The sequence below is a fragment of the Lissotriton vulgaris genome, unplaced genomic scaffold (assembly GCF_964263255.1).
Source record: "Lissotriton vulgaris unplaced genomic scaffold, aLisVul1.2 SCAFFOLD_3478, whole genome shotgun sequence".
Taxonomy (NCBI): Eukaryota; Metazoa; Chordata; class Amphibia; order Caudata; family Salamandridae; genus Lissotriton; species Lissotriton vulgaris.
The window spans coordinates 196,360-218,578 of NW_028241679.1; the positions used below are offsets into that span (position 1 = coordinate 196,360).

The following is a 22,219-nucleotide window of genomic DNA, read 5'->3' on the forward strand; positions in this document are numbered from 1 at the left end:
TCATGAAAACGTGTATCTTCCTTAGTACTGCTGACAAGTTATTGGATGGTCTTTTAACATCTTCTGTGCGTAACCGCATTATCCGTTCTTCTCCTGTTGCTTACAAGCAGGTCATGATGACATTATTGATTAACCAAACTGGCAATCCTTTGTCTATTGTGCTTGAGTCTGTTCGTCAGCTTGGTGAGCTGGGTGAATGGTTTAAACCTGAAAGACAATCTCGACCTGAGGGTCGTACTGGTGGGGACTATAAGTTCTCTAGACGTGACATGTTTCTTGTTCTCATTGCTGATGGTGTCAAAAGGGAAGACATTGATGGCGAGCCTAATAATCGCTTATGGGACATGTTTCGTAAGCGTGGTTTGGATCGAAAGGAGGGTGCCCGTCGTGTGCGAAAGAATGAGTATGATCGTGGTTCGGATGACAGTGGTGATGAGAGACGACGTGTGAATTCTGATCGCCGTGATGATCGGCGCTATGAACGTGATGGATCCCCTCGTCGTAATGATGGGAGGGGGAGAGAGGATGATCGTGAAAGGGGAAGAGATGATCGTGTTTCTAGCAGACGACGAGATGCAAGGAGTTATTCCCCTGACGTAAGAAAAAGGGAGGATCGTAACAGACTCCCTGACCGTAACTCACAACTTTTTGAACCTGATACTAATCCGTTTCGTACTGGGGACGGATATGAACAAGACATTCTAATACCAAAGAAAACCGAGAACATTTACCCTGATTTGTCCTGGTTGACAGAACGCAGGAAAAATGACTAGGAAATAGGTCAAGCTCCGGTACGCAAGTGGGCCCACAGAGATTACAGACCCTATGTAGATATTGAGATTTTTTGGAAACATCGTAATATCCAAAGGGCCCGAGCGTTGGTTGATACTGGGGCGGAGGCCACTTTAATTCATGGTAAGTCGAGAAAATTTAATGGACAGTCTTTTACAATTACCGGTCTGGGTGGTAAAGAGACACCCGCGGTTCAAACTGCACTCGAAATTAAAATTGGTAGAATTCCTCGTAGAGAATACTCTGTGTTGGTTGTGCCACTTTTGGAATATATTATTGGAATTGACATTTTGAAAGGTATGACTTTGCATTTGGATGATGGATACTATCAATTTGGTACACGACAGTATATTTCGACCAGACCCGTACGGGTTGGTCGTTTACGCATGCCACCTATTAAGATCCCTTTAGCAACAAAAGTGATTTCTCAAAAGCAATATCGCATTCCAGGTGGTCATGAAGAAATTACCGCTACGATTCAGGATTTGGTTGACGCGGGAGTCATTACTCCGGTCACATCTGCTTGGAATAATCCCGTTTGGCCCGTGCGCAAAAGTGACAACTCTTGGCGCATGACTGTTGATTATCGAGAATTGAACAAAAATACACCTAAATTGACTGTTGCAGTGCCTGACATTGTCACACTGATTCAGAGAATTCAAAAGCATCCAGGTACGTGGTATGCTTCCATTGATATTGCTAATGCGTTCTTTTCAATTCCGATTGCCCCCGAATGTCAGGAACAATTCAGTTTTACATGGAATGGACGTCAAATGACGTTCCGGAGTCTTCCTCAAGGCTATGTACATAGTCCTACGATCTGTCACCGGCTGGTGGCGGAACATTTATCTGAAGTGCCCACGAATCCACAAGTTCAGATTTGTCATTATATTGATGACATTTTGATTCAAGGTGAAACGCAAGACCAGGTACAGTCCCATTTAGATCAGATCATTGATTGTTTGCGAGCGAAAGGCTGGGAAATTAATCCTGACAAATTACAAACTCCATCCCAAGCTGTAAAATTTTTGGGAATTAATTGGCATGAGGGTCACAGAGAGGTGATTCCACAGGTTAAACGAAAAATACTTGATTTTGCTGTTCCCAGGAACAGGAAAGAAGCGCAATGCTTTATTGGATTGTTTGGATTTTGGCGTCAGCATATTCCCCATTTGAGTCAAATCTTGGCTCCATTGTATCGAGTAACTCGTAAAAAGAATGCGTTTGAATGGGGTGAACCTCAACAGACTGCTTTTAATTTGGCTAAAGAAGCTATTCAGTATGCTTTGGATTTGTGGCCCGTGAGTGATGGTGATGTGGATTTGAATGTGTCCGTGGAAGGCCTGTATGCCAATTGGAGTTTGTGGCAAAAGCAGGGCAGACAAAAAGTGCCATTAGGTTTTTGGACCAAAAAGTTACCAGAGGCTGGTGAGCGTTACTCACCTTTTGAAAAACAGTTGCTTGCTTGTTATTGGGCTCTGGTGGATACCGAGCAATTGACCCTAGGCCATGCTGTGATTTTGAGGCCTGAAATTCCCATTATGCAGTGGGTTTTGAGTTCACCGAAGTCCCATCGAATTGGACATGCTCAGGAGGCCAGTGTGATTAAATGGAAATGGTACATTCAGGACAGGGCACGTGTGGGTCCGAAAGGAATGGCGGTTTTACATGAGCGAGTGGCGCAGGCGCCCTCCAATGAGGCTGAAAGTGAGTGTTCGGTTCCCGTAGTGCAGGAGTCTCCCGTGAAGTGGGGTAAATCATTTGATGATCTGTCCGCGGAGGATAGAAAACATGTGTGGTTTACGGATGGTTCTGCAAAGTTCATTGGTGACAAAAGACATTGGAAAGCTGTCTCTTTTAATCCAATTACAAAGAAATTGTTAAGCACAACTGGAGATGGTAAGAGTAGTCAATATGCTGAACTCTATGCGGTTTACCAAGTTTTGAAACAGGAGTTACCTGGTACATGTCATATTTTCACTGATTCCTGGTCCACTGCAAATGGGCTAGCGGTGTGGTTACCAACATGGCATTCTCATAATTGGGAATTGCACTCCAAGGAGTTGTGGGGTAAAGAGTTGTGGCAAGAAATTTGGGAATTGCTCCCGCAGAGTACTGTAACAATCTTTCACGTGGATGCTCATACTCCAATTGACTCCCTTGACAAATTTTTTCATAATATTGCAGATGAACAGTCTAAAATTTCTGAGGCAGTGGTTGACATGCAGGATTCTGATTTGGCGGGATTGGCGAAGTGGGCCCATCAGAAAGCAGGACATTTTGGAGAGAAAGCCACTAGCAGGTGGGCTGCCGATAGAGGAATTCATATTCCCTTTTCTTTAATTAAAGATGTCATTCTACATTGTTCCATTTGCCAGCATTCTAGGAAGAAAGAGGTGCCTCAAATTGTTCGAGGCCACTTACATCGAGGTAAATTGCCCGCCCAAATTTGGCAGATTGATTATATTGGTCCGCTCCCTATGAGCAGAAATTGTCAATACATTTGCACAGTGGTTGATACTTATAGTGGCCTTTTGGTCGCTTTCCCTTGCAAGAACGCTACCCAAGTGAATACAATTAAAACCCTGGAGCTCATTATTTTGTATTATGGTGTCCCATTCCAGATTCAATCAGACAATGCATCCCACTTTCGTGGAAGATTGGTGCAGGAATTCTGTACGGAAAATAATATTGATTGGGTGTTTCATATTCCATATTATCCACAAGCTTCAGGACTGATTGAGAGAATGAATGGCTTGTTTAAAGAACAGTTGCGCAAGTTGACTGATGACCGTTACAGCCAGTGGAGAGATGTCCTACTTCAAGCTTTGTTAATTTTGAATAATCGTCCTTTGTTACATGCTGAATCTCCTTTGATGCGTTTGTTTCCTCCACATGTTGATGCAAAACCTAATTCTATATCACACACTGTCATGTATTGGGAAATTACCCCCGGTGCTTTGGCTCCATGTAGAGCAACCCTAGGTTCCGCAGGCCTCGACCTGCATGCGTTAAATGATGCACAATTTCCAGGAAAAGATTGAATCATTGTTGAAACTGGCATTGGTGTCTCTATACCTGCCGGTAGTTTTGGATTAATTGCCCCTAGATCTGGCCTGGCCCTGAAAGGTGTACAAGTACTCGGAGGAGTGATTGACAGTGATTATCAGGGAGAGATTAAGGTTCTCCTGCTTAATAGCAGTGAGATGGATTTGTTCATCAAAAAGTCTGACCGTGTTGCTCAGTTACTGATTATGCCTGTCTTCAGTGGTGAGATCAAAAAAGGCTCTGCTCCAACGTTGCTAACTGTGCGAGGACAAAAAGGCTTCGGATCGTCTGATCTTCCTGGAGCTAAAATATGGGTGCAATCGCCTAAAAATCCTCCTGAACAGGCTGATATTATTGCGACCGGTCATGACAACACCGTTTTGGTGATGAAGCCAGGGAAAGATGGCTGGGAAGCTGTCCCAGCTGATAAATGTTACTTAAGAGAATGATTAAGGCCTGTATTTGTATTTTTTCAGATCATTCTTTGGATTGCTGCTGCAGGATGTGTCGGCGTTGGACTCCTTTTGGCTTGCTACGCCGGGAGAGGAGAGGATCCACCGACGCCGGTTGATGTGATAATAAGAGCCCCGCGGTCTGCGTGGCAAACATCGTCAAATTTCTGGATCACACTCGCAAAGCGGGTGACGAACTCTCCGCATTTTTGCCTTACCCCCATGAAGAGCGTTACTGACATTTTAGCGACCTGTTTGGTAGCTGTCCCTGCATCCACTGAGACACTTCACCATATTTTCAATGTATCTAATGCCCGACCTAATGTTATTCTGGGTGATTTTGCGGCGCACGAATTTTGTCCCTCATGTACTCTTATTCCAGATCTTGATGTCCCTATTAATTCCAGAATTACTACTTTTAATATTACCCCTGGAGATCTTTGCTTTATTATGACCTGCAACCCTAAAGCTATTACCGAGTGCTTGCGGCTGAAGCTCCAAGCCGCTACTACTTTTTCATCTCATCAACGTTTGTTGTGTTTAAAGAGACTTCCTAATTCATGTCTTTCAGTTACGAATAACATGACTTGTAAACGTTTAGTAGTAGCCACTAGCCATTATCGTTCAATGCTATTGCCAGCTGGATGGCTCTTTTCTTGTGGGAATTCATCTTGGCCCTATATTCCTGCGAATATTTCTGGTGGCCCATGTGCCATCACTAGATTAAGTTTGCTAATGTTTTCCTCACATCCTTCTTCACATTCCCGTATTGTACGTGATTCAATGTCATTACATGAAGACTGTGATTCCTCTGTTCATCTTTTTTCCAAATCAGAATATCTTGGTTTAGCTTTTTCTATTATTGGAGTGCCAGCATTGGCCGTTTATAATGCCAAAACAATAGGCAAAATGGCCTGCTGGATGGTCAAGTCCATTAACCAAACCTCTACTGTTTTATCTGATTTATTATTAGACTCCCAAGGTGAACGTAGAGCTATTTTACAGAATCGTGCCGCTATCGATTACTTATTGTTGAAACATGGACATGAATGTTCTGATTTTGAAGGTCTATGCTGTTTTAATTTGTCTGACCATTCTAAAGCTATCCAGTCCCACATTAACAAACTCCACGACTTGACTGCAGAAATTAGAGAACATATAGATCAGGGTTTCTTTGACTGGCTTTTTAATTGGCTCCCTGACATGCATTTCATACGACAAATTTTAGGGGGGGTTATTGTTGCTATCTGTATCCTAATAGCTATTTGTTGCTTTATTCAGTGTATCCCTTCCCTGCTACAATTTTTTAGGCTTACTAAGGGTCGTAGATCAGTTAATTTTGTTTCATATTATTCGTCTACTGACGTTAGTTCCATTTAGTTACTGGTTAATAGACTGGAGTCAAGGGGTGTAATGTTATGGCTGTCTTTTTGCTAGCTCTTTGAAGAAGGAGAATGATGGAGAGTGACTCCAGCCTATCACCCCCATAGCATAGGGATTAGGCCGATAGACAGGGACCCTGTCTTACATATATAAGGGCATTTTCGTATTATTTTCCTTAGAGTAAGGCTTATGAATTCAAGTTAGGGGATAGATATATAAGTATTAGTCATGATTCGCTCATTTGCTAACATGCTGGGCTGTTTTTCATGGAGCTATGCATATTATGGGCTCCGTAGGCCTTAAACGAGACAGACTCCATTTTGCTTTCTGCCCGGTAGCTCGAGAAGGCTTTCTAGGTGAAGTGTAATGTTTTAGTTTCAAGCTGTTGTTCGCTTGGAGAGAACCGGTTCAGGCTGACCCTTATCGAAGGAATGTATTTTTCTCCACTCCGAAGACACAACTTCAGGCCGGCCGGCTGGGAAAGTGTCCTTGGTACGGGGAGGTACAAGAATTTGGTGGGCGGCAGGTTACTGGCCGTGAATTTCCATGAAGGAACGGGCTTTGATATTAGCGAAGGTGTTAGTCAGTTTGTCAGTTAGTCCGTAGGCGGCATCTAGCCGTTAGCATCTCTGCCATTATTCATTTTCATGGTGGAAAAGTCGCCATCTTTGAAGTCGGAGAAAGATTTAAGACCGAAACTCTCTGAGAAAGACTGAACGAGAAGTGGCGCGGAGCGCACTGATACAGAGAGAGAGAGAGACGGTAGCTAATAATCAGCAAGGTTCCGGTGTCCTGAGGGGAAGCAGACGAGGTTGAGCCTAGCGGTGCAGACGTGTACTTGTGACGGCTGAGGGTGACTGCAAGGCGAGCCAGGATACAGAGACGAGAAGGGAACCTAGATGACTGCCGAGTCCAGACTTCCCACTAACAAGGTGATACCTGCCTAACTTATTTAGGATGTGCACTCTAATCTTTACCTTTTTCTTGCAAAAGTTATGCTGCATAGTAATGTGATTTGTATCTATTGTTAATAAATACCCTAATTCATATAGAATTATCGTGTACCTGGTGCTTATGTTCAATCCTGGTAAACCGCACTTCTAGTCAAGAGCTGTTTAGGTGAACGGATGAGAAATCCCGATAAGGTAAATGGTGATTGAATAAAGAGGGAGTGAGTGGACCTTCGATGTCAAGAGCAGGGAGTACACTATACAATCTGGAACCCTATTCAAAGTTATTATTGTAGTTTTATTCCGAGTAGACCACTGAGATATTATCCCAATAATGGTTCATAGGAATGTGGTCGTCGTTGATATGCGGCGTTAGTGAAAACACTGGGTGGGAGACCAGTGTGAATACCCACTGGATTGTGGCTTGAGTAAATGAGAGCACTAGGTGGTCGAACTAGTGTGTAGTTTCGCAGGATTGCGAACAGTTTGGAAAAGGGAGCATTGGGTTCTGCAGGCCCATGTGTAGACACACCGGATTGTGTGTCAGATCTGCCCTAGGGTAGAACGGTCTGGGTCGGGGTGGCCGCGAGACCAACTGATGTGAATAAGATATTGTAGAAAATCCGTACATACATATATTGTTATTCCCCATCCTTAGGTGCGACTTGTATATTTATCTGTATATCTACTCATTGTGAATACGATCTGAGGAGGGAAGGTGAGTACGTTTTGGCTGGGTCACAGGGGCCCCTGGGGGCTGATCCCATCTAAACAGAAAATCCAGCCATTACAAGGCAGGATAAGAATTTAGATACAGTCTACAAGAAGAGCAAAGACAATTTTGAAAAAAGTCAAATGAGGAACGCTAGGAAAAATAGGTACTAGTCTAAAATGAAAACTTACTGGGGCCAGCAGAGGAGCCCTCGCCTGCCCGATCCTTGCCCTGTTGAACAGCATCCGCCGCCTGCTGCTCCTGTGTCCTCCTCTCGCCCCTGGGGGAGCTGACGTACAACATGAAAGAAAGAACAGAAAACATGGATGATTGTTGCTTGTCAATGTCAACCAAATCAAACATTTCAAAAGAACAATAACAAAATATTTCTGCGAAATTATATTGATTAGGGTTAGTTTTCATTTAATTGCGGACCTGTGACTTCGAAAGTCACGTAACTCACTAAACAAAGTACTGAAACGTTCACCTAGGACTGGCAGGCAGCAGTCCGCAGGCAAGACGCAAAGTGACAGACAAACTCCATTGTGATTTCAGTCAGATCAGTGACAACAGTAACAGTTGCCTGCTACATTACCAGTCATTTAAATAGTCAAACTATCAATCCACCGCCACTATTTTTCTTATTGTCAGGGGTACAAAGGAAGGGGCAGATTTAAGCCCCTTGCGGCTCTTTTGCGCCGTTCTTGCGTGACTTTTGTGACGCAGCAGCTAAACAAAAAAGGGCGCCATGGTGCGGCGTATAATATTATAACAACGTGACACATTTGGGAGATGCATCCCGTTATAAAGCCCTGCGCCATCAGGGGGCGTTCCGGCGCAAGGGAGGGCATTCCTGCGCTGGAACACATCCTAAAAGTGGCTGAGGGAAATCTACAAAATTTCAATCAGTCACCTTTAGGACAATGATGCGTCACACAAACCCTGCACCTGCTTGAAGCAGACGTACGGCTTGACCCAGCATTGGGGAGATAGGGTACCCCAGAGCATTGCTGAAGCTGCGCCATCGTTGCGACGCAACTCCAGCAGTAAAGCTTCGGTGACGTTTTGGGCCCATGGTGCGCCGCATTGCAAATACGGCGCACCATGTTTGATGGTGGTAGCGGGCCGCACAATTAATGGCGCATCCCTGCTACTTTGCAGGGATGCGACGGTAATTGCAATTCTGCCCCTTAGGGGCATACTTACTTGCGCGTTCTGGCGCATCTCCAGAGATGCGCCAGATCAAATGCGTCACGCAAAACTACCCTTGCGACACGGCAGATGCGCCTCATTTACAATGCGGCGCGCCCTGGCGCAAGGGTAGGCACTTGCGTGACGCATCTACGTAAGAGCGGCGCATCGCTGGAGTCACGTCGCCAACACAATGCAACTCCAGTAATGCTCAGGGCCACCCAATACTTAACATGCTGTGTCAGTCCTTTCGCCTGCTTCGAGCAGACATAAGGAATTGAATTGACGTAGCAGCGTCGCAGAAGTGCCTGCGTTAAATCTTGTAGATTTCACGCAGGCAATTTTGTGAGGCGCACAGCCGCCGGACCGCCCACCCTGCGTACTAGGAACGCACCCATTGTGGTGCAGGCACATGGCTTTATAACGTGACGCATCTCCCTAGATGCGTCATGCTGTAAATGACTCGCAGGGATGCGGCACGTTTACGCCGCTGTTGCGTCATGCAAGGCAACGTAAACGTGGCGCAAGGGGCTTGTACATGTAATCTGCCCCCTAGTGTCTAGCATTACGCAGTTCTGTAAAGTACACTCATACATAATAGTTACTCAGGCCAATGAGACCACGAAATAGAAAACAAATAAGCATAGTAGCAACGCCACTATAAACTCCCTGAAACTAAATGGTGAAAAAACCGAGGTGTTGATCTTTGGAAAGAACCAGAATCTGTGGTCGAGCGAGTGGTGGCCCACTTCCCTTGGCACCTGCCCCACTCCCTCCCTATCTGCCAGAAATCTGGGAGTGGTATTTGACACCTCGCTCTCTATGTCCCTGCAAGTCAACAGGACCGTGGCCACCTGCTGTGGTGTGATCCGGGTACTCAATAAAATCCGTGGGTACCTCTCCCCTCAGGCGCGTAAACAGGTTGCAGTCGCCCTGGTAGGCTCGAGACTGGATTACTGCAACTCCCTGTATATGGAAGCGAACAAAGGGCTGATCCATCGTTTGCAGACTCTTCAGAACTCTGCAGCGCGTTTTGTTTTGGATCTTCCTAAAGCCTCCTCTGCCACCTCAGCCAGGAAGGAGCTTCATTGGCTTCCGGTACAGCACAGAATCGCCTTCAAAATCCTCTGTCTCACCCACAGAGCATTGATGGATGGTCCGGCTAGTGCCATTGGTTCCCTTCTTTCGCGCTACGTCCCCACAAGAAACCTGCGCTCTGCGGGACTCTGTCAACTAGTTGTCCCCCGTGTTAAATTTGTCAGATGGGGACCCAGAGCCTTTTCCGTCGTCGCTCCACAGCTGTGGAACTTCATCCCCACGGAAATAAAAACTCTCCCCTCCATCGAGTCTTTCAAAAAGGCTCTAAAAACATATTTCTTTAAGAAGGCCTACTTATGACAAAATTAGAACTAGGTAGGATGTAAGTTGCTGTATTTGATCTAGGCGCCTTGACGCCCATCGGGCTAAGTGTGCGCGTTACAAGAATCCCCTCATTCATTCATTCATTCACTGAGAAGGAGAGCAGTGCACCTGAAATGCACAGAAGATTTTGAAATATCATTTAACTACAATGTAATCGTCATCAGCGGCATTATTGGCTTGCTCCATGTAAAAAACAAATATTTGCATTACAACAACACAGAGCAGGAGAAAACATCATAGTAGTGAGTGATTAAATGGCTACTACTACTCACCAAGCCCGGGGATCTCCAAGCCGAGCTGGTCCAGCAGGTCGTGCTCGCGGTCCAGGAGGTCCGTCTAGCGATGGGTGACCTGGCTGTAGGTGCGCTGGACCCCGTAGAGGTGGGATATGGCCCAGCACACCTTCTCCCACCGCTTCCGGTGCTCCCGCATGTTGTAGCCGCCGGCCGCGATCCTGCCGCCTCCCGCGATGGTCCTGGGCAGGCGGCGCTGGCGAAGTAGACCAGCGCGCCCACTTCCTCCGGGCTGAATATCTCCCGTCGCGTCACCTGCTCCCCCCTCAATCTCCCACATGCTGTCCTGGCACTGGGTCCAGCACTACTCCCCGCCGCCGCTGCGGCCCTCAAGTGCCTGGGCAGCTTCACGGTGCCTGGCTTGACCATGGTCTGGGCAGGTAAGGTAGGAAGAAGTAGAAAATTAAGAAAGAATAGGATAGGGAAGAAGAAAAGAAAAGAGTTTAAAAAAGTAGTTTAAAAGTAAAGAAAAATAGCAGAAAAGACAAAAATATACAGCTAGGAAAAGAGAGGGATAGATAAGAAGCAAAATCGTAAAAAAAAAACTGAAAACAAGCAAAGGATGGCAAAGATACCAAGAGGATTAAACACCATGCCCAGACACAGGAAATGAATGAAAAACAAGATGGCCAGCGCCCGTTCACGAGCGCGAAAGTAAGTTCGCGCGAGATTTTCCTCGCAATCTCGTGCGAACCTCTAGATTTCCCGCGCGATCTTGTGCGAACCTCTACTCGCAATGCGCTTACTGCGCGAGATTATACATAGCGGGCGGAAACGGAAATACGTCACGCAAACAAAATGGCCGCGCCCGTACTCTACCTTGGGGTAAATTTGCGTGTTGCGCTGCAAGCGGCTCGCGAATACTGCAAAAAAACTCGCGAAACAACAAGCCACAAAAAAATAAAATGCTCATTCGCACGAATTGGCGGCTTCCGCGGTCGGTTTCGCACGACGCCGCGCCCCGCGCATAGCGCAAAAAAAAGAAAAACGATTTTAGCAAAAGCAAAAGCAATGAGCAGGTGCAAAAGGTCAACCTCATGATTTGTAACGATTCTCTGTAGTGCTTCCTGAGGGGGCCCTCCAGAATTCGGTTGCCTGCTTGCAACTATTGTGTGACCCTGCTCTGACCATAACTGTATGCCACAAAGGTCCTGATTTACAGCTAAAGGAGCAGACAAGCAGGTGCCAGGCTGGAACTTGAAATTCTTTCAGTGACACATTAATTAGCCCCTAATTCATTATTGTCAGTTGGGGCAGGGCAGGTGTTGTTAATAAACTAACCCCAAATTAATTCATGTCAGTTCAAGCAGGGCAGGTGGGCTTGCTTTTCCCCCCCATCTTCTACAGTGATGATGAACCAGAGGGTGGCATTGATGTAACAGAGGGTGGCATGGGTCAAAGAGAGGGTGCCAGTGGTGAAACAGAGGGTGCTGGGAGGCTGTGATCATGAACCAGACGTAAAAACAACATAGTCGCGACCGTTGCGAGCCGACAAGTAAGTTCGCAATTGCGAACTAGTACCAAATCCTCGCGAACTGGTAGAAACACTTGCAAACACAAAATAAAATCCGCAAATTCGCGAGAATTCGCGGATTTTGCGGATTGCGAATTCGCAAATCCGCAAAATTCGCGAACGCGAGATTCGCAAAATTCGCCCATACTTAACTCCATCTTTGTTGAAACTGAGGCTGCGCGAGATTCTCCAGTCTCAGGAACAAGTGACCTTTGGACTATAGCCAAGGAGCTGACTGACTGAGAAGATGCTCCTGGGAATCTGCCCTGATGAACTCAAAAGTTTACAGTGTATTTGTCAATAGAACATCCATTGTTATATGAGATGAAGACTTCATGTGAACCTGAAATTGGTGGGCGTGAACATACATTTGAATAGGAGACGGCAAAATTCAAAATATTAGATGGTGTGATGACCTGTCCTCCTACTTTGTCCAATCGAAATCGGGGATCCTTACACTTGCAACATTTGGGGGTTGGTACACTGACTTGGAAAGCAGTATAACTAGCGTAGGTTTAGCTAGAGAAATTGTCCGACTTGTCCGAATAGCTGACCTGTCACTGACCCAACGCACTCAATATGTGATAAAGAGCAGAGAGCTGCGGCGCACTCTGTCGGGAGGTTCGCTGACCCATTCGGGGTTCTGGAAAGTTGAAGTGCTGGCGAAGCACTTTGCTGGTGAAAGCTGTAACCCAATCGAGGTTTTGGCTGATTCCTTGCAGAGAGGGAGTAGCGCAGGCGTTGCAACCGAAACTGCGGGTGCTGGTCTTAACCTTTGGTGGTCGGGTCCTGATGCAAAATTCTGGGGTTATCCTGTCCTGATTTTCTGATCTGCACCTGCTGGCCTACTGACACTGAAATCTTTGGGTTCTTCTGTCCTTTCCAACTGACCCATGGCCAGGGTTGGTCTTCACACCATTCTAGGTAAATATAAATCTGTGTGGGTAATTGTCAATATAATTTGTGTCCTTTTCTCCACCCTCCCTAAATTGCTGAAGCTTTGATTGCATATGTTCCTTTTTCTTACCCTTCCCTTAGTAAATGATAAATTCATGTTTTGCTGTTTATTAGCATGTTCCATTTTCTTACCCACCTTTTAGTCAAATTCTAAATGTTTTTGCGTGATTGCATAATTGTTCCCTTTCTTTACGCTCCTTTAAAGAGTTAAGCTTGATTATCTGAATTTATTAGTATGTTCCAATTTTTACCTTTCCTATAGTTATGTGCTAAAATTGAGTTTCAAGATTGCATATTGTGTTCTCTTTTTCCAAACTGTTAATAATTGCGAAAGCTCTTGGTTTAGTATGTTCCATTTCTTTACCCTCCTTTAGTCAAGTTGCGAAAGTCTGTTTTTCGAAATAGCATGTTCCTTGTTCTTACCTTCCCTTTACTTTGTGTTTGCTAAATGGTTGGCATACTATATCTTTTGCATAGTTATACACTGTTTCTAATCTTGGTTATTGACAGTCTTATTGCTTTTAATCTGTGGCTTATGACTTTTGATGATGATTAGATAAAGAGTTTAAACCTTCCCAGAGTCTGTGGTTATTATATGAGTGCAAATGTTATGGTATGTTGACTGCCTTATTTACATCTAACTCCCTGATCCATGTGGTCACAGGTACCAAGTGACAAGGATTGGTAAACCAATGGTGTAGGAATTAGTGAAAATAAAATAAACTGGTAGTAGAGTGTGGGTTACCTAATTAAAGACATGTGTAATTGAATTATGGGCCCAGGTGAATGTTGGGGAAAATATAGTTGTGTGACCTGCACGCTCTATCAATTTTGAGGATATTTTCTGGTGCCCACCTGACCAGAGTGCCTCCTGTGTAGTGGGTGTGGGGGAATCCACCTTGTCTGTCTCAGAGAGGGAAGTTAGGTCTGGAATAATGAGGTTGTCTCATAACAAGGTCCCGGGAACAGATGGGATTCCTCCTGACCTTATATTTCCTATTTAGAGTTGAGGGCCCCTGTTCTTACCTCAGTTATCAATGCAGCTGCCAGAGTTGGCCTCCCGGTTTCCTGGGCCATCCCAACCATCATCCCTTTTACAAAAGGGGACAGAGACATGACCCACTGTTAGAGGCCAATTTCTCTGTTGGTTTCAGTGGTGAAAGTAGTGGGGCGTATTTTATTGAATAGGTTATCTTGCTGGGCGGACAAAAATGATATCTTATCAGATGTTCAGTACGGTTTTTGTTCTGCAAGATAGGCCATGGACCAATGTCTTAACCTGTTCATGATCCTTAACAGGTACACTGATGCCTTTTTCTGGTACCATCTATCCGGAATTTATAGACCTGTCCTCAGCATACAATCATGTATATAGATGCAAGTTGTGGCAGATTTTGATATCTATGGGGGTGGACAGGGATATTGTCTCCTTCCTACAAGATCTTCATTGAAAAATTAAGGCGGAAATTAGATACTCCAAAGATTTGAAAGTAACATAGCAGTTTTCCATACAGAGAGGGGTCTGACAGGGTTGTATGTTGGCCCCTTTTTAGTTTATCTATATATAAAGAATTTAGAGAGGGTACTGGTGGAGACTCAGGGGTATTATCCGCAGCTGGGACGGTGTGGTCTTCCTGTTCTCTTGTATGCAGATGCTGCTATCTTGATGGCCAGAACGGAGAGGGGTTTGCAAATGTTACTTAATTTGTTTGTCTACTTTTTGGAAGAGCAGGACTTGTTGGTCAATAATTCATCATCCTATGTAATGCAAGTAGGTGCTCAATCGAGTAGGCTTAACAATTTTAAGTTTGGGTCCTTGCTGGTACTCAAGAGTTGTGTTTTGTCTTATCTGGGGGTCCTGTAGGATGTCACGATGTCACGATGAATTGGGGGCCCTTAACAATTTGTAAGAAAAGTGGTTTCTCTAGGGAGAATGCAGCTATTTTTAAATTTGCCTCCAGATTAGGTAAAGACCAGTTGGGGCAGTACTGCAGCTCTATAGGGCGAAGTCCATCACAAAAGTATGGCAGTAAAATCTAGGGCTACATTACCCTTGATGACCTTCAAATCACCGAAAATATCTTTTTGAGACAGCTTTTAGCTGTACCTCAGGGCACCACCACTTTTTTTGTTCATGAAGACCTGGGTATGGACTATCTTACTGACTTGTTGGCCCCTCTCATTATGGTTAAACATTAGAACCAGTAATGAGACGTCATTAAATAAATCAATTTTATAGGACTGTATGGCCACTGAACACTCCTCCCACATTCCGAGGCTCAAATACATCAGGGAGTGTTTAGTGACCCTGGGGAGAGCAGGTCTTTTCTTTAACCCAGAATCGAGTAACAAGAGGATCTGGTCGGTAGTAAGGAAGCCTTTTGTAGACAGCAGACAGTGAAGTTAAGGATCTTTTGAAACCTAGTATACGTCGTTTCATTTTGCTAATAACTACCTAGACAATCGAACCTTATCTACTGGGGTTTGTGAACTCCTATGATCGCTTTTATTTGACTAGGCTCCGATGTGAACTTTTTCATCGTGTCGACAACCCAAGAGGGCTGCGTAAGGGACAGAGACAGTTGCCCTGTGGATGCGACGGTAAGTGTCCACAGAACATGCTTCATTTCGTTATGTTCTGAAGCTTTTATGACTTACCAAGGAAGTCTTTTATCATCCCGATCTTGTAAAAAAAAAAAAAAATAGGCAAGTGCGTCCAGCATATATATTTTTATTAATGCTTTCAGCTTTCCAAGTGCTTAGCTTTTTAAAATTTGAAGTAAGGCTTTGATCTAGCTGTGATTAATCTGTGCGTTTTCACACTATTTCTTTGGAACGCTGCACTTTGTAAAGGTTGGCACATTCTGATTGCTTATTAACTGTCCAAATTGTCTTTTATACATCGTCTCAGTCACTATTTTAGGGGGGAAGTTTTTATTTGAGGAAGTTTTCATCTGTATTCATTGTGAAACCAAATAAAGTTGATTTGATTGACATTTACACTGAGAAAAGGGCACCGTTCCAGTGCAAAACACGAGGGAATGGGTGAAGCAACCGAGCCATCTCTGAAAGATATATTAAGCTCCATAAAGAAACTTCATAAAGATGTTAAAACAGACACTCAAAAGCATCAATTAGCCATTCAAAAGCTGCAAGGGGCAGTTAACAAGGTGGGAAGCACCTGTTTAGCGATCTCAGAAAGGATGGTTTCAGTTGAAACACGAACTGATCATCTTGAGAAGGATGTTACTTATCTTCAAAAACAGGAAAAAACACAAGAAGGAATTATACAGGACCTGTTGACAAGGATCGAGGACCAGGAGAATAGATCAAGGAGAAACAACCTCCGCTTCCTGGGGCTCCCGGAAGGCGTCGAAGGCAATGACCCTAGGGGGTACGTAATTAAACTTCTCAAATCAGCCCTCCCTGAACTGCAAAACTGGGATCTAGAGAGAGAGGTTCAACGAGCCCATCGCTTCCCCCTTACCCAACCTAAGCAATCGCAGAACCAATCTAAATATCCAAGGGCAATGCTGGTGTTTTTTGGAAATTTTTTACTTCGAGACACTATAAGCAAGAGAGAATTTAATGGTACCGCATTTTTTGTAAGACCTGACTTTGCCCATGCAACCGTTGAGAGGAGGTGGAGGTTGAGGCAGCTATTTACTCCCTTCGAGCAGATAGGTGCAAAAGTATTTTTACAGAACCCTGCCCGACTGAAAATAGTATTCAGGGGATCAACCCGCAGCTTCACCAGCGAAATACAGGCTGAAAATTACCTTAAAAAAATCTCCAAGACCACAAAAAAGTGATATCAGTAATGTTCAAGGGGGGAAGGAAGGGAGAAAAGGGAAGAAAAATGGGAAGAAGAGAGGAGAAGAAAGGAGAGAAAGAAAGGGAAAAAAAACAAAAAACAAAAAAAAAGATGTATCCACATATGCATGGAATTTTCTTTTTCTTTTTTTTTTTCTTATGATGCAGAACGGGCCATAAGAACTACAAAAAGTATGTTGTTGTGATCAATATGAGGAGAAAAATATTAATCACTAACTAAATAGGATTTAATATATGACTATCAACAATTGGTGTAAAGCTCTCGCCTTCATAGACTTTTTCTTTTCTAAGTAACTATAACTCCCATGCGGGGCAGGGGGTGGGAGTGCACGAAGGCGCCCTGACCAAACAGACGCCCACACCTGGATCCTACTGGACCCAGGATGCCTCAAGGGGAGGTAAAGGGGGGGGTGTGGGGGGGGGAGACCAGGTTCAAAGGGATTTATCGGAGGTGTGAGATACACGCAGAGAAACATAAGGAAAGAAATTACTGGGGGGAAGCTCCTTTGTAGAACGCAACTTAGAAAACAAATATTTGGTAATAATAAACAACTGGTATGGCTAAATTAAAAATACTTTCAATGAATATATGTGGCCTCAACGATGTAAAGAAAAGACAGAAAGTGGCAGAGGGACTCAAGCTTTCATCTGCCAATATTATTTGTCTACAAGAAACACATATCGAAGGGGCACAAAAACATCTACTACAAATACTTAGATACCGACTCATCTCCGCCACTACACAAGGATCACGTACTAAGGGGGTGGCGATTTTAGCAAAAGGGGCAGGGCTGCAGTTTTCAAGATCAGTTGCGGATAAATCGGGATGATATGTTATAGTAGAGTGTGGATATGATAACGGGAAGAATAAATTAACACTTTGCACCGTTTATGGAAACGTTACTGACGATCCAGACGTGCTGATCAATGTTTCGGATGAACTTGTGCATTGGCCCCTCCCGTTGATAGTGTGCGGGGATCTAAATATTCACTTACCTAGCGATTGGTCTATGGATCCAGAGTTTAAATTTCGTGGGAGGAAGCATAAAGTTTTTCAAGCATTAAAAGATATGTGTGGGTTACATGGTTTAGTAGATGGATGGATAGCAAAACATCCAGGGGATCCTGGGTATACCTATTTTTCTCACCCACATTCAAGACACGAAAGGTTAGATTATATGTTTATGTCTAATGTTTTGAAATCAGGGTGCCAAATTGAAAAACTGCCAAGAATCCTCTCGGATCATAATCCACTAGTACTCAGCCTTACGTGTGGCATAGATAAACCTTCACTAAATACATGGACGTTTGAAAAGGCTCTTTTATATAATGAAGGATATTGTCAATATATGAGAACATGGATCCCGGTTTTCCTGTCTGAAAGCATAGGGTCTGCAACAGTGGATGTAGTGTGGGATACCCTGAAGGCTTGTATTAGGGGCGAAACCATGCGTTTTTCTCTTCGGTTTAATTGAGAAAGGAGGAGAAAAATGACAGCTCTTGATCAGAATCTATGTAATGCTGAGGAGGATCTGATCAAAGCAGTACATGAAGGCAGGGAAGTAGACTCTGCTGTAAGTAGGGTAGCAATCGCAAAGAACTACATCTCGGAAATTTTAATCGAAAAGGCGATTGCAAGTGCTAACTCTAAGAAAGAGAAAACATATGAGTTAAGCGAAACGGTAGGCCACCAATTAGCTGTCCGAACCCGGGAAGAATCGTCAACTACTTTAATAAAAGAAATCATCGATCCGGTAGCAGGCCTGATAGTAGAACCTTCTGATATAAGAACTGCTTTCCAGAAGTTCTACCAGAACTTATATCATGAAACCGATAATGTGGGACGCAAACCCGATTTATATTTGGGTCTAACTACCAAAGATCAGTTGGATACAGATGATCGAGATATACTAGATGGTCCCATACAGTGGGAGGAAATTCTATTATCAGTGAATTCCATGCCTAATGGTAAGGCAACGGGTTTGGATGGAATACCCACAGAATTTTATGTAAAATTTGCGCCACAAATCAGGGGGATTGTTTTAGAACTTTTTCAATCCATTGGGCAAGGGGGGAACCCACCGAGGTCATGGTCATCAGCGAAAATAGTAGTTTTTCCTAGAAAAAATAAAAACCAACAGGAAATGGGATCTTATCGACCAATTACCCTGATAAACGGGGACTCCAAAATTTATTCTAAATTATTAGCATCACGACTGGCACCTCTGATTCATAAAATAGTCTCTGAGAGGCAACACAGGTTTACACCAGGAAGGTCTACTATCGACCATGTACAAAGAGTTATTTCTCTCTTTGACTACACGGGAACTACAGGAGACCCTATGGCACTCATCCTGCTAGATGCAGAAAAGGCGTTTGATAGGGTCTCCTGGAAGTTCCTGTGGGCGGCAATGGCAAACTGTGGTATTGGTGAAAAAATTATAACTGCTATTAAACAGTTGTATGTAAACCCTAGAGCCAGTGTCTTGATCAACGGGATCCTGTCAGAAAATTTCACTATTACTAGGGGGACTAGACAAGGGTGCCCTTGCTCACCCCTCCTATTCGCTATCTATATAGATACATTTATCCGGAGGTTCGAAAATAATGCACTAATTCCTCCTATCCTAGTATGAGATATGGACACAAAATGCTTAGGATATGCTGATGACATCGCCATTGTTACAGGGGACCCTATAAATGCTATAAGTGTGATAGAAACAGAAGCACTACTCTTTGGTGAAGCCTCTGGGTATAAACTGAATGCTAGTAAGACACAGATTGTGTTGAATAACACGATTATGATGAATGACTTTAGAGTAACTGAAAAGGCGACATATCTGGGGGTCAGCATCTGTGCTGCTATAGAGTGCATTGTCAGCATCAATATAGATCCACTTATACAACGCACCAAGAAAGAACTGACCAGACTGAATAATCTCCATCTAACTATTGGTGGTCGAACTAACGTAATTAAGATGTTGTTTTTACCTAAGTTTCTGTATTATTTTTCAGGCTATTTGTTTAGAATTTCCCCCACAGGTATTTAAAAATATAGATACATTGTTTTCTAGATTTGTCTGGGGATATAATCGACCGTGCAGGGCATTGCGGTGGCTCACTAATTCAAGAGAACGTGGAGGTTGGGCTCTCCCCAACTACAAGTTATACTACTGGGCCACAGTATTAAGGTATAGCTTGAGTCTTATAACTGGTAACCGAGGCAGCGGCAATATATTAACACCACAAGAACTTATTTTGGGAGAAGGGGCCACTGGATGCCTATGGCGACATGTTAATGACGGGTATTTCAAAAAAGTCAAATGTAAGCAAAGTCTGGGGGAATGTTAAAAAACTATTAGGAATAGGTCGCTATTCCTATTACACTCCCGTAAATCAGAACTCAGATCTTCCTGAGATCTTCCACGACAATTATATAAAGAAATGGAATGATCTGGGGATTACCCATCTTGGCTGTTCTTTCTCGACTAATGGATTTAAATCATTTGCCGAATTAAAGTTAGAATTCAATATTCCTAATAGGGATTTTTTTAAATTTCTTCAAGTGAGAGATTTTTTATTGAAGAAAGAGGGTGGCCGGATCAAATTTCAACTGTATTCTTTCATAGGTAACTTATATAGGGAAACATCCTCAAAAATTGGTGAAATCTATGGGGCTATGAATATATTGTTACCAGATGACATGAACAAACATATAATAGCATGGCAGACCAAACTTGAATTATCTAACCAAAGTTTGGCATATTCATATGAAATGTCACTTTCATGCCTTATGTCTATAAGGCTTCAAGCACAATATTATAAGACCTATTTTTCATTGTATTATACCCCATCTAAAATAGCTAAGTGGGGAACTGGGAAAGGCACAACTTGTCCACGCTGCTCATTCCCAGCGGCAGATGCCATTCACATGTTTGCCTCCTGTGACTCGCCAACTAATCTAATAGCTGAAATATCAAGCTTTCTCACAGAGATAGCGCATTATGAGGTAAACATCACAACATCAGAAATCATGCTGGGGGTGTCAAACAATGAAAGGCCAAAACAGATTCAGGGTTTAATTTTTGTCGCGATGGGGGTGCTTCGTCTGTGTGTTGCGTCAGCCTGGCTTGATCCAATACCACCGTCATATATACAGTGGAGGGCCAGACTGCTGGCAACATGTAGCATTGAAGTTGCTATCTATAGAAACAAAGGGTATAATACTCGTAGAAGAGGAATGAAGATTTGGGGTCCCCTACTTGACTGGATAGAAGAGAATGATTAGGGGGAATAATCAGAGACATTAGAAACGGAATATGTTGATATTATATAAAATTGTTTTCTACTCTCCTCTCCTGTTTATGTACTCCTCTCTTTTCTTTTTTCTTTTTGTTTCTACATCTGTACATATATCCTCAACAAATTATTGAGCTGTAATTTGTATCTACTTATGTTTGATTGTATAATTACCACATGGTCTCCTGGGGGCGGTGGGTGGGGGGTTCGGCCAAATGTATAGTTAACAAAAATCTGCAATAAAGATTGTTTAAAACAAAAAAGCAAAACACTTTTTGTACTTGAAAGTAAATACCTTTGATTTGTGTCCCTTAGTGTGACTCTTCCTTGGCTCAAAAGATTAGCAAACAAGGCCCTATGTTTCTGTTAAACATGCTCGGCTGTCAAATGAGAAAAACAAGCTTTTTATTATAAGCATCTATTTTTATGGCAGGAATTTTGGCAATCTCATTAACTTTATTAGGATGCCCAGTTTAACCCACTTCGCCAATGCCATTATGGACTTTGCCAATTGAGATGAGTATCTGCTTTTATGCACCTGCAGCAAGGAAAGTGAATTAGTTTTAAACAACACAGCTCAACAGAGCAGTACTGTCTAAAATAAAGTAGTAACTCAGAAGAAAATTGGGTTAAATGAATTCACCTAACACACAGCAGCTGCAGAAACCCCGACCCTATGCTCCGCACAGAGCCAGCATTGCCCATCATAATATGGCCACAGAGTTTTCCTTATCGTCATCATATTTTTTAAATTTTTATGAAAGGGAGACGTTTTTTCCCTTTAAAGTATATTAGTTGTTTTGTTATTACAAGAATGCCGTAGTCAATGCTAGTGCTGGTACCTCTTTCATGTGTGTTCACGTTGGGGTCAGTAGTGCTGATGTAGCTGGTGGTGGGAGCGTAGTTGAAAAATGCCTGATGGAATGTCACAGTTGTCACATATCGCTGAATCCATTCGGTGTAGGCGGTGACCAGGGTGTAGACTCCGGGGCGATTGGCCTTCGCACATCCCTCTCCCCAGCTCACGATGCCGGCCAGGAACCAGGAGCCGCCAACTGATGCACACACCATGGGTCCTCCGGAGTCTCCCTACATGAAAGAATACACAAAGTATTTTGTAAAAATAGAAAACTGGATGGAACGTGGCATTTCCTCGCATATATAGTACATGCCTTTATTCTAAGGATTACAGAGAAACAGAAAACAGATTATCCAAGGTTTCAAAGCCTGCTTTTCCAGAAAAGCTATTCCTCCTTGAAGGTCAGACAGGACAACATCACTTTTCCCTAAAATATCAGATGAAATGTAAGGTCCGCTATTAAAAATCCAGCTCAAAAAATCGCCTCAAGGAACTCAGTGAACAGACATGGAGA

General features: G+C 43.6%; 1 protein-coding gene across 1 annotated transcript in view; it reads right to left on the reverse strand.

Annotated features, from left to right (window-relative positions):
• LOC147670590 (serine protease 27-like) overlaps positions 1-21,935 on the reverse strand; it is a gene marked incomplete at its 5' end in the record, with an annotated part of 116,820 nt that extends 94,885 nt beyond the window's left edge. Inside the window, one exon of the mRNA XM_086948145.1 lies at positions 21,689-21,935. Coding sequence (XP_086804271.1) covers positions 21,689-21,935 — 247 coding nt within the window. The remainder of the gene's footprint in view (positions 1-21,688) is intronic.
• Positions 21,936-22,219: the final 284 nt, after the last annotated feature.